The 12,975-nt window shown below is 39.5% G+C and overlaps 1 protein-coding gene across 4 annotated transcripts in view; it reads right to left on the bottom strand.

Moving 5' to 3' along the window:
- The window catches only part of TAF1B (TATA-box binding protein associated factor, RNA polymerase I subunit B), a 61,971-nt gene that overhangs the window by 22,695 nt on the left and 26,301 nt on the right, over nucleotides 1-12,975 (bottom strand). For all 4 annotated transcript variants that reach the window (XM_050950785.1, XM_050950786.1, XM_050950788.1 and 1 more), the window contains one exon: nucleotides 202-349. In XM_050950785.1, the coding sequence (XP_050806742.1) occupies nucleotides 202-349 (148 nt within the window). The remainder of the gene's footprint in view (nucleotides 1-201; nucleotides 350-12,975) is intronic.

Below are 12,975 nucleotides of genomic sequence, written 5' to 3'. Positions count from 1 at the left end.
ATTACTTCTGTAGTAATTATCTTTGGGGTTCCATATCTAAATGTTAAGAAACTTAGAAGGAAGAGGGGAAGCACTGTCACAACAGTATGATAAGGCTAGTATGAGACTAGTTCATCAGTTCCTTTGCTAGAGAGCCTTAGCAGATCTATAGAATGCAAAGATCAAGGTTTAATCAGATGGTAAGTTTTAAAGAGTATTTACCAGGTAAGTTGGCTTCCATCAGATATTTAATGCACAAGATGTTTGGATGAAGAAAGCAACTATCAGTTATAGCTGGAAAACAAGGCAAATCTAAAAACGCTGAAAGTTCAGACATCTTGTTATGCACATCTTCATACACAGGCCAAGACTGAAAGATAAAACAGGTTTAAAGTTTCTTCTGTTTTTTTTTTATTTTACTCCAGCATCTTTAGCTATCCTTTCTTAATTAAAATTCCACATTATTGTTATACAGAAACGTTCATGCCCTTCCTTTAACACCTCTACAAGCTCTGGTATTATGCAGACTGCTCTTTGGAGCTGGAACTTTGTTCATGGCACGTGTTTGTGAGGTAGCAAGCATATGTTTGGGTTCTCAAAAAAAAACCCTAAAGCACTGCAAATGGAGCATGAAATCTCAAAGGTAGAAAGATAAATAACCAAATCTGTAGCTCTGTAACATAACTTCATACAAAAATCCCTTTCAAATTTCCATACTAATTCATAGAAATAATCTTGCAACTGTCTCCTTTCAAATCTATTAACTGCATGAAGAAAGATCTCCAAGCTTCCACTGTAACACTAATTCTAGATAAAAACATTACTTATGGTCAGACTCTTATTTAGTCACAATGAGCTCAACAGGATTACCTGAGGAATAAAGAACATAAAGGGCAGCAGAATTTGACCTCATTCTCAAGAGAAACAAGGTGGGTGAGGCAATATTTTTTATTGGACCAACTTTTGTTGGTGAAAAAGACAAGTTTTTGAGCTTACATAGAGCTCTTCTTCAGGTCTGGAAAACTTACTCAAGGTACAACAGATTGTTTAGTATAAGTAGTTCACATATATTTCAAGGGACCATTCAAGGTAAAGTGGCCCATTACCATCCCTCCAGTCACAGGGAGACAAGGAAGGAGACAAGGAGGGTTGTTAGTAAATTATAGATTTTTGTAAAAGCCATAAATCCAGTGTCTATTCAATGCATGATTTTTAGCATCTAGCAAAGTTATGAATTTAAGCTCCCAGGCTCATCTTTTGAAAAGTGTGCAGGTTTCCTTGGGGAATGAGGACTGATAGGTCAGGTATCGAATGATCACTTTGCGAAAAGTGTTCACCCACAGATGGGGTATTTTTGTCTTTCATCATTTTGCTGTGTGAGTTCATTCAAGAGTGTGGCGATTATGGGTGCAACCAAACAGTTGCTATTTGAGCATTTGGTGCACTGGATGAGATACACCTCATGTTACGATAGGCATATGTCTTGAAAGGTGTGTTCATCATTGTAATAGTGGAGCAAGTTTTGCATCTGTTGTTCTGGCAGGGTCTGGTGCCGCTTTGAGTTGACATGTCCTGGTCTGTGGGGACCTTGCTTCTGATGATGAGTATGAAGAGGTTGGGGTGAGGAGGGTGTTTGAAGGCCAGAAGAGGCAGTTCAGGAAAGATTTCTTTCAGGATGGGGGTCTTCATTGAGTATGGATTGTACTTGTTTGATAATACCCCATATGGGTGCCAGTGTGGGGTGACAGGTGACAACTGGAGGTGGGCGATTGGAGAGGGCTTTATTTCTGTGTTGAAGCAGGTTCTCTCGGGTATTTGGGTGACCTGTTCCATGATGTGATCTACTTCTCTGATGGAGCATCCTTGTTTGGTGAAGGTGGTTTTGATTGTGTTATAGCATATATCCTGGACTTCCTCCTCGGAGCATATTCTCTGGATCTGAGTGTCTTGCTGTAGATAACCGATTTCTTTGCGTGTTTGGAATGGTTATGGTAGGTATGGTGATCAATGGATTTATTGCATATATTTGTCTCTAGGGTTCCATTGTTGAAGCTGCTCATGGTGTCCAGGAAGTTAGTGCTGGTGTGGGAGTGTTTCAGAGAGAGTTTAATGGACAGGTGGTGGTTGATAAAGTTGTGATGAAAATCTAGGAAGGAGCTGAAGTCGTCTGTCCAGTGGATGAAAATATCTTGGATGTATCTCAGGTGCACCATTGGTTTCCTGGTGCATTTGCCCAGCAATTCTTCAAGGTAGCCCATAAAGAGGTTGGCATTTTGGAGCGCCATCCTAGTACCCACGGTTGTTTACATTTGGACAAAATGTGTTTTGTTGAATGTAAAATTGTTAAGGGTGAGAATGAAATGGATGAATTTGGCGATGTGTCTGGGGTGGATATCTGAGGGTTGTCCATTGTCTTGTAAATATTAGAGGCAGGCAGCTAAGCCATCATTGGAGGGGTGATCGTGTACAGAGAGGTGACCTCCATGGTAGCAAAGATGATGTTCTGAGGAAGGTTGTTAATATTGTGAAGTTTGTGGAGGAAGTTAGTTGGAAGAAGCTGACCCTTTGTGTGATGAATGGTTTGAGGATGGTTTCTATAAGTCCCAATATTCCTTCAGTAGGAGTGTCATGGCCAGATATTATTGGTTCCCTTGTTTATGTATCTTGGGAAGCATATAGATGTTCATGGAGGATGAGTATGTAGAGTCTCTCGGAGTTGTTTGGGGAGGGATTTGATAAGATTCTTAAATTCCTGGGTAAATTGTTGAGTGAGGTCTTCTTTGAATTCTTTATAGTAGGTGGACTAAATAGTGACACTGGATTTATGGCTTATTACAACAATCTATAACCCACTAAAACCCCCTCCCCTACCTGCAGCTGCTTCTCCTCCCCCTTTCTTTCCTCTGCTACTTAATGCTTTGGCCCCATTTCACCCACGTAGTAAAGCACGTGCTTATGTGTATTCATATTTAGGAAAATATTTAAGCACATACATCACTATAGTGCCAATTTTAAGCACACGCTTAATTCAGTGCAGGCTTCACTACCAATAACAACCAAAATTCAATAGTCTCTTTTTGTTCTATTATGTGATGTTTAACTCTTTTAATATAGGCAATTCAACTGTCATTCACACTTAGTTTTGAATGATTGTGAACAATATTTCCATTTTTAAAAGGTACCCCAAGCCTGCAATGAATTAAGAATGTGTTTAAGTTTAAACATGTGAATAGTTCTATTGAAGTCACTTTAAGTTACAGGAGTAACTTTTATAACTGTTTTCTAGGTCTTTACTTTTCTAAACAAACAGTGATGAAAAGTAATCTACTCGCCTGTTAGACTTATCCTGAGAAAGAAGAAATACATGTGTTACCAGAATACTAAAAAAATCAAGGTTTACAGTCCCCTCCAATCATTCTACGAAGCAATTCATCAGCTTTACAACAGAATCATCACTGAAGAAAATTTAAACAGTTAGGATTTCAAGTTTGAAATTATACACATTCTTTGATATCTCACTGATTTTGAAATTTATGAATACATTTCTTAGTGCCCTGAAAGAGCACACTGGAAAATCCACAGATAATGCAAATAGATATATATAGTACAAAAAAAACCATACTTAATTAGATATAGTGGAGATGGAACTTTCCCATGAGAATAAGAAACGCAAATACTGATCTGCCTAAATATCAATCAGGCCCTGTGTTAAAGATTAAAAGTGAGGTACATAAGGAATTCATAGCAGCTTAAATGCATCATTTCTAAGTCACTAAACAAATATCACCACTGTTATTTAAACATTCACGGTACTTCACAAAAGATTATAAATAGTTTTTGTTCAATTTTTTCAAACCAAATTCAAGGTTTAATTTTATGATAAGATGGTAAAAATAAGCTTTCTAAGTGATGTAAAATACTACTCCTAAATAATGGTATTTCATTTGTGGTGGTGTTTTTCACTGCAAGTAGTTCAAAAGGATACTAATAACCTAGAAGTGCGGATTCTTTTTAAGGATGTTTTTGAGTATAAATAGACAGGAGTGCTCTCCCTGGGTATGTGTTCACAATGGATTTAACAGAATTGGGACATACAATACACTGGGAGGAGCACACTAATTCATGACAAGACCTCCCCAACCAAACCCTTCTCTTGATTCCTCCTTCCTCCTGTGGTTTAAACCCCAACAGCCTGTTTACATTTACTGTAACACTGAAGTAGTTTTCCTTTTACAAAGGGAAAGGTAATTACAATGCTAGATTGAGTGACTTATGCATTGCCAAAAGCACATAGTAGTGATTCTGTTTTCTTGATGTCTGTAAATATCAAAGTTAAAGTTAAACAACACACACAATAATTTTCTATCAGGAACATAGTTGAGGGTGACAATGGCTGTAGAGAGCCCTATCATTCAGAAAGCACTGAAACATCTTAATCACAACAAACATTTTACACAGTTTAATGTCAAAAGAGCTATTAGCTTTTGCAGTGAAGTCCCCATGTGAAAATGTTCACGCCTACTTCTGCAGAGTCTACCACATAAAGAATGTATTCATATTACAGCAGTAGTGGGGGAGGGGGTATTTCATTCAGTTTATAAAATACATTCCCATATCTGGGTACACATACATTCACTGTAGACAAACTTATAGCAAACGTCAAACTGCCCTGCCTCAAAACTCATCCCCTTCCACCCATCTACTTGTGTGTCCCTCCCCAGAAAAAGCCCGATAGAACAAGTCATCTTGAAAGTCAACCAAGACAGGCTTCAATTAACCAACAAGGGAAGCACGTTTTGGAGTCACGGCCCTCTCAACTGAGAATGCCCTGACACCAGCACCTCATGATTAAATTCAGGGAAGGAGTGGTTGGAGATGTTAGATCATATGCCTCAGATTACCAAAGTATAATTTTTTTTTTTTGTTACCCAATCCCAAAGTTTCTCTTCACATTACATATTTTCAGCTGTGTTTGTGCTAAATATTTACAAGGGCTCCCCTATCCATCTCTTTCTGGAATTACTGTGCTTTTGTTTACTGTTCCCAGTCATTGGGAGTCCCCCAGACAGTTTGCAACTCTCAGCTACAAGTTCATGACGGCATTTTACAATTTCAAGGATCAAAGACAGAACCACCATTATAATACATATGACGACCAGCTAGTAGTCTTCTCATACTTTTGGCAAACTGGAGTTTATTGAAGACCGATGTGGGAGATTCAGTGACTTGTCTGTATGTCGATGCAACTACTATTGGGCAGCTTTTGTTCTCTGAAAGGTCCTTTATCTCTTGTCCCCACATATTATAAAACAAGATACTTTGAATCTAGAAGGTAATGGAATTTGATACTATACGAGAATATCTACTATACTTTTATCCCTCACTGTTTAATTTAACTCACAAAACAGACTATTTTGTAGGAAAATTAGCACCTAGAATATGGTATCCAGAGTGCAACTTGTCGGGTTGTTTCAGTTAGCTAATTCTTTTATCATTCAGATCTCTCTGGGAGAATTTTTTTCCTGTAATAGAAGAGGAGGACAAACTAGTTTCCACAAAGTAGATGATCCAAATTGTTAATATGAATAATCAGGGCATAGAGACAGGTAATTGTTTTGGGTGAGCCCAGATTGCATCCTCTCATGCTTGTTATGACAGTATCAGAATGTTGCTGATCAACATGTAAAAAATTGAGAACCTATTGGCTAACTTTTCAGATGCATTTTCTGCCTGCTTCTGTTAGACTGAGGGTTTGCAAACTTTTTATTACCATGGATCACATCTCAAAAGAAAAAGCCAATGGACCATTTCTCCTCTTATTTGTGATCACATAACATGCCTGTAGAGATTTTTGCATGTATTTGTCTTCAACTTTAATGTGATAAGGATCTATCCTTCTTGAATTTGCTATGCAGTCTCCTTTGCTGTTGATATAATTTCCTCTTCTTCTGTTTTATTCCTCTCTCTCCGTACATTTTTGAACTGCTTATTCCTTTTCCTTCCATGCTTTGCTTCCACTTGCCCCTTCATTCTTGGACATGCAGTCTAGATATCAGGATTTCTTCTTCCCATGCGCCTCTGGGCACATTGACTAGTTGCCTTGTTCTCTGCTCCTCTGAACATCCCCCTACTGATAGCGATCAGCAGCTGCAGCCGCTGAAAGGGTCTCCTTTTTCCATCTCCTCTTTAGCAGTGGACCCAGTAGAGGCCAATCCTGCCTCCTATTTTTCAGCTACTTTTACATGTGTCCAGATGCCTCTTTGAAATGATGAGGTTCAATATTTGGGGGACTATCTGAAAAGACTCTCACCTATCTGAAGCAGTCTATGACCAGCCACCTCTTCCCAGACTACAGTTTGGAAAAATATGCTAGGCTGACAAGGACCACTGACTAGGATATTGATTATTCCAATATGAAGGTTTAGCAGAAGATCAAGCTATGATTTGGAGGACAGGGGGATTTTTAAAAAAGTATAACTACCCCCAAAAGTTGGTGCAATACATATATTATTTATAAAGAAATATAAACACAAAACACAGTAAGCTATTTATTGTAAAAGAGCTAGTAAATCAAGTTTGTAAACTAGAATAACCTGCATGCATCTAATAATCTGAAATGTGGTGCAGTGAGGAGCCATAGCTGCTGGGTGATGCAGAAGTGCTAATATAGCCATTAGCTGATTTCATAACAGAGCTGACACTGGTTCCAATAACTGTGCCAGGTGTGAAATTTACAACCAAGCTGATATTTGAAATGGAATGAGAATGAACTGGTGACTCAGTACTTTGTATTAGATAGATGTTCTTGGTGAGACTGTCGGCTTAAAAATTCCTACATTAAAATGGAATTTCCTTATTTGCTTTGTGTTGCTCTCAGATCAGTCACTCTCTCATCCTTCTCTATCCATTTGTCAGCCTCTCAATCATCTGAACATTCTTCCATGCAGCCTCCACTGTGGTTCTATCTCCTTGAGATCATCCACAAGACCCTTACTTTCCCCATTTTAAGTACATCTTAAAAACCCACTTCTGCCAATGCTATCTATAGTGAGTTTTGTTGATTTGTATAGGACATTTTTCCTGTTCCCTTAAACTCTATCCACCTGCCAGACTGCGAGCTCACTGGGATCATCCCTCAAGGTTGACAAAACACATGTTCAGATCGAACACATGAAACGTTTCTTCAAAGACATGTAGCAAAGTCAGGTACCCATATGGAAAAGGAGTTCACCAAAATGCATTGACCAGAAGAACTTTTACAATATTTCCAGATACTAAGGGCTCTAAAATTGTTCTGGAATGTCATCAAAGCAATTAGCATATAAATGTATTCCTAACACCTTAGATTATTAAAAGGGAAAGATTTTAAAAATCAAGTTTACTTTTCACCAATAATACTTTTTATTTTTTTGCACTTCATTCAACTTGGGCAGTGAAAATAGCATAGTTACTTCTGTTTTATAGTTCATTTCTAATATGGCATGCTTACATTTTCCATGGTGAAAGACTTTACTTAAAAAAGTATTGGATCTGTAAGGAATGTTTAAGAAATACAGGGCAGCAATATAAGGGATGGACTAGATGACAACATACATCTCTTCCAATCCTAATATCTATGAATCACATGTTGCTGCTGATGTAATAATGGAGGGGTGTGCCTGAGATTACTTAAGGTGAACAAATGGCAGGAAAGAATAAAAGGTGAAATTCTTACAACTCCATTTAGATAACTGTTCAATATTCCAAAGAAGAGAAAAAAATTGTGAGGACTCCTCCACTAAAAAAAAAAAAAAAGAAAAAAAGAAAAAAAGGAAGAAAGAAATACAGAGATCAATGTCACATTTAAAATAAGTTTTACAAGATTCTACAGGAACAAAGCACTAGGATAATAGTAGCATTAGACTTGTCCACCTTGTAGAGCCTGGCGTGAATGTTGTTGAGATGGTTTCCTTAACTCTCTAGGATATTAAAAATGCAGTCAAGATCATCCTTATCAAACCATATGAAAAGCAATATTGGCACTCTGTCTATCTCCTATAATAACACAGAGAATGATCAATGCACTTCTGTGAGCAAATCCTTGGTATGCTACGGAGAATGACTACCTAATGGTGCAATCATATCATATATCTATTTGAAGAATGTAGGCCTGCTTGCTGTCTTGTCCACACAAGGGAAAAAAACCAAACAGGGATCATAGGATGAATACTGATTACAGAAGAAGCCTGCTTTGCTAGATAGCCAAATAAATTCCATTTCTCTATTCTATCTGGAAGACTTTTCAATACAATACTTCTTGGGGATGCAAAACACTACTTTGGTTATTGGGTAATTTTAGATAAAAAAAGTTCTGGCTGAATGAGTTCTAATATATTATTAAACTAGCAAAGACACATGCTTGACTGTTGCTTTGCACATACTCACAATGCAAATGATCACTTATATTACAACACTTAAGCGTAAGTTTTAAAATGCTACCTAGTATTGTGCTGAATTGTCTAACAAGTATTAAAATTTAAAGCTTGCGAACAAATTTTATTGAATTTCACAAATATTTCATTAGGTTGTTTTCCTTCATTAAGCAATGCTTTAAGACAGGTAGAGACAAGCTAGAGTTTCTGTTACACAACAGCAGGCTCTCATGATAAACTGATTACAATAACCCTGTCAGAAGTGAACTTCCTCCTCAGCGCTTTTAAAAAAGCCTCACCCTTGCTTATTATCATTCTGAAGTTGTTTCAGAAGAGAAAGAAGGGCTATTGGCACCTGTTATTTGCATATCTGCAATACATTTAAAAAAACAGGGGGGGAGCGGCAAAAAATCCCACCAAATAGAAAGGTTAAAATGTACTCCAAAAACAGTAGCAGGACTGAGGAGGGAACTGGTGTTTATCATTTCGAATGAAAAAAATGAAGGCAGCAGAGTTGATTTCCACAACTTATATGATTCTATTTGTATTTTTTACTAAACTCTAAAAACTCAACAGAGCCTTAACTGGCTTCTGTGTCAATTCTAACATCTCTGGGGAAGGGGAAACAGAGATAAGCATTTTATGAAATGACACTCAGAGGATTCCCACTGGCATACATCCAACCTCAGCAGCCAGAAAAATAAAAGAGGCAGCCCACTTGCTATTATTCTTAGAAACTACCACCAAGTAACCATCTCTGTTCTGTGCTTACTTTTTACGGTGTAAACCAATTTATTTGGTTCTAAAAATTGTACCTCCAAAAATAATTCCAGGTCTCTTAGGCTTGGTGTACACTACGCATTTAAACCGAATTTAGCAGCGTTAAACCGATTTAAGCCTGCACCCATCCACACAACAAGGCCCTTAATATCGATATAAAGGGCTCTGTAAACCGATTTCTGTACTCCCCCCCCCAACGAGAGGAGTAGCGCTGAAATCGGTATTGCCATGTCGGATTAGGGTTAGTGTGGCTGCAAATCGACGGTATTGGCCTCCGGGAGGTATCCCACAGTGCACCATTGTGACCGCACCGGAAAGCAATCTGAACTCGGATGCAGTGGCCAGGTAGACAGGAAAAACCCCGCGAACTTTAGAATTTCATTTCCTGTTTGCCAGTGTAGAGCTCTGATCAGCACGGGTGGCGATGCAGTCCCAAATCCAAAAAGAGCTCCAGCATGGACCATATGGGAGATACTGGATCTGATCGCTGTATGTGGAGACAAATCTGTTCTATTAGAGATCCATTAGTGAAGATGAAATGACAAAGCATTTGAAAAAATCTCCAGGCTATGATAAACAGAGGCCACAGCACAGTGCTGTGTGACAAGCATAACGGAAAGCCAAAGAATCAAATGGATGCTCATGGAGGGAGGGAGGGGGTACTGAGGACTCCAGCTATTCAACAGTCCCCGCTGTCTCTGAAAAGCATTTGCATTCTTGGCTGAGCTCTCAATGCCTGAAGGGTCAAAAACATTTTCCGGGGTGTTTCAGGGTATATCTCGTCAATTTACACCCTTCCTCCCCCCCCCCCCCGAAAGGAAAAATAAGTTTCTTGCCTTTTTTCAATGTCACCCTATGTCTACTGCATGCTGCTGGTAGATGGGGTGATGCAGCACTGAACACTAGCATCCCCTTCCCGGTGGCAGACGGTACAATATAACTGCTACCCATTGTCATCATCAGCCCGTGAGTGTTCCTGGCTGGCCTTGGTGAGGTCGGCCGGGGGCGCTTGGGTAAAAATGGGAATGACTTCCAGTCTTTCCCGGCAGATGGTACAGAATGGCTGGTAACTGTCTTCATCATAGCAACTGGAGGCTGAGCTCCATCAGATCCCCCCTCCTTTTCATGTCTAAAGAAAAGATTCTGTACTGCCTGGACTATCATAGCAGCGGGAGGCTGGGCTCCTCTCCCCCGCCACCCTTTAATGTCCTGCCTGGACTATCATAGCAGCTGGAGGCTTCCTTCCCCTCATTTTATCTCACTAAAAAGTCAGTGTTTCTTATTCCTGCATTCTTTATTACTTCATCACACAAATGGGGGGACACTGCCACGGTAGCGCAGCAGGGTTGGGGGAGGAGGGAAGCAATGGGTGGGGTTGTTGCAGGGGCACCCCCTAGAATGGCATGCAGCTCATCATTTCTGTGGGATCTCTGGGGCTCTGACACGAAGCAGCTGTGCTCTCTGGTTCTCTAGTACACTTGCCCCATATTCTAGGCAGGACTGACTATTTTTAGACAAAACATAAAGAAGGGAATGACCCAGGGAGTCATCCTCATTTTTGTCCATGCGCCCCCGGCTGACCTCAGCGAGGCCAGTCAGGAGCACCCATGACAGCAGCAGACGGTACAGAACGACTGATAACCGTCATCTCATCGCCAATTTACAATGGCATGGCAGACGGTGCAATAGGGATGGTAACTGTCTCTGCTACCTTGCAAAGGCAAATGAATGCTGCTGTGCAGCACTGCAGTACCGCATCTGTCAGCAGCATCCAGTACACATACGGTGACAGTGACAAAAGGCAAAACGGGCTCCATGGTTGCCATGCTATGGAGTCTGCCAGGGCAATCCAGGGAACAAGGGCACAAAATGATTGTCTGCTGTTGCTTTCATGGAGGAAGGATTGAGTGACGACATTTACCCAGAATCAGCCACGACACTGTTTTTGCATTGGGATCTCAACCCAGAATTCCAACGGGCGAGGGAAACTGTGGGAACTATGGGATAGCCATGGGATAGCTACCCACAGTGCAACGCTCCGGAAATCAACGCTAGCCTCGGTACATGGACGCACACTGCCAAATTAATGTGTTTAGTGTGGCAGTGTGCACTCGACTTTATAAAATCTGTTTTACAAAATCGGTTTATGTAAAATCAGAATAATCCTGTAGTGTAGACATATCCGTATCCACTGCCCAATCAAGTTTGCTTCTTGTAGAACGTAAGAGCTTTAAAAGATGTTAATATATGCTTTAACCACGATGTAATCTTAATTGTGGCACTTCCACAATACACGTCACACTACCCTTCAAAGAAAAACAATGCATTCTTCAATAAAACATAATTTTACCATATTACCTTAAAAAGTGTGTACAGCATTTTAAATTTGGGCAAACTTGCCAAGCAAAGAAAAGGATTCCTGCTCCATCAAGTTTACAAACTAAAACCCTGATCTTGATTTCAACAGAGCTCTCCTTGGATGCAAGAATCTGCCTGCATTGTGTGGATCCAACTATGCAATAGGGCCTAAAGACTCAGAAAGGGACTGACACATGGAAGTAGAGAATGATGTACAGTTGTCACTGGAGTGGGGAAAGTTTTGTGGAAATGAACAAACATCTCAACTTAATTCCCAGCAGAGCAGTCTAAAAGAGTTGGTTAAACAGATTTACCTACAGTCAGGAAGCTGCCTGCAATAAAAATGCAAATGTACAATCCAACAAACCAGGGAGACTAGAATATTTTAAATGCTAGCAGTTTCCTATAAGGGATGATGACAACTTGAATTATTTGAGATTGTCTAATTTCAGCAGAGTGCCCTTAAACTGTATGTCTTTAAATGACTTCTTCAAATTCATTAAAAAAAAAAAAAAGGAAGGCAGGAAGGGGGAGATTTTCAAAAATGCCAAAGAGATTTAGAAGAACAAGTCCCAATGGGAGGAGGTGGTCATCCTCAGTTCCAATCCTGCTTCTGCCACTGATTCACTGTGTATCCTTCGGCAAGTCACTATCTGTTGCAGTTTATCCACCGTACAATGATCATAATACTCTATTTTCACAGGAAAGATGTAAAGATAAATTCACTAATGACTGAGGCAAGCTGATATTACAGTGATGAGTGCCAAAGAGTATACCATGAGGAACTGAAGCATTCTGTAGTCAGTGCAGGGGTTGGATAGCATGCAGTAAATAAGGCATAGACCCACATATTGGAATTATGAGGATAAAAATAAATAGCAAACAGCTCTTTCATTTTCCAAACACCGTCTATGCTACGCATTAAAAATGGGTCCCGTGTTAAAAACAGTATGTGATCATGTAATTAAGGCCTGCACCATAATGCATGCACACAAGGGGACCAAATTAAGCTTATAAAGAAACCTCAATCCTTGCATTTCCTAACTTATAAGTGCTTACCTCTGCGAACAAACTAACTTCTAAATCTAGGTTTTTTGTATGTAAGTTACATCAGTTTAACTTATCCATGAATCAAAGCCCTGAATTTCTGTAAGAGTTGAACAAGACAATGCTCAGAAACCTGATTCAAACGGTCTAGAAATACACAGATGATCTGTTAATGTGAAAGTAGAATTGGAATATTGGAGAGAAATAAACTGAATAATTCATAAAATGTTGTTTGTCATGTCTTCTATTCCAGGGTGGCTACCACATGCTCTATCAATTTAATCTAACATTATTAAGCTTCTGTTTTTACTGCATTTTTGCCCACCATATTTTTTGTGAATTTTCCTTCCCTTCACTGTTTCTGGGCTGCCAACATTATTCACCAACATGAGAGAGACTT

The sequence above is a fragment of the Gopherus flavomarginatus genome, chromosome 4, assembly GCF_025201925.1.
Source record: "Gopherus flavomarginatus isolate rGopFla2 chromosome 4, rGopFla2.mat.asm, whole genome shotgun sequence".
NCBI lineage: Eukaryota > Metazoa > Chordata > Testudines > Testudinidae > Gopherus > Gopherus flavomarginatus.
Note: the sequence above shows the minus strand (reverse complement) of the source record. Positions and strands in the feature narration are given on the sequence as shown.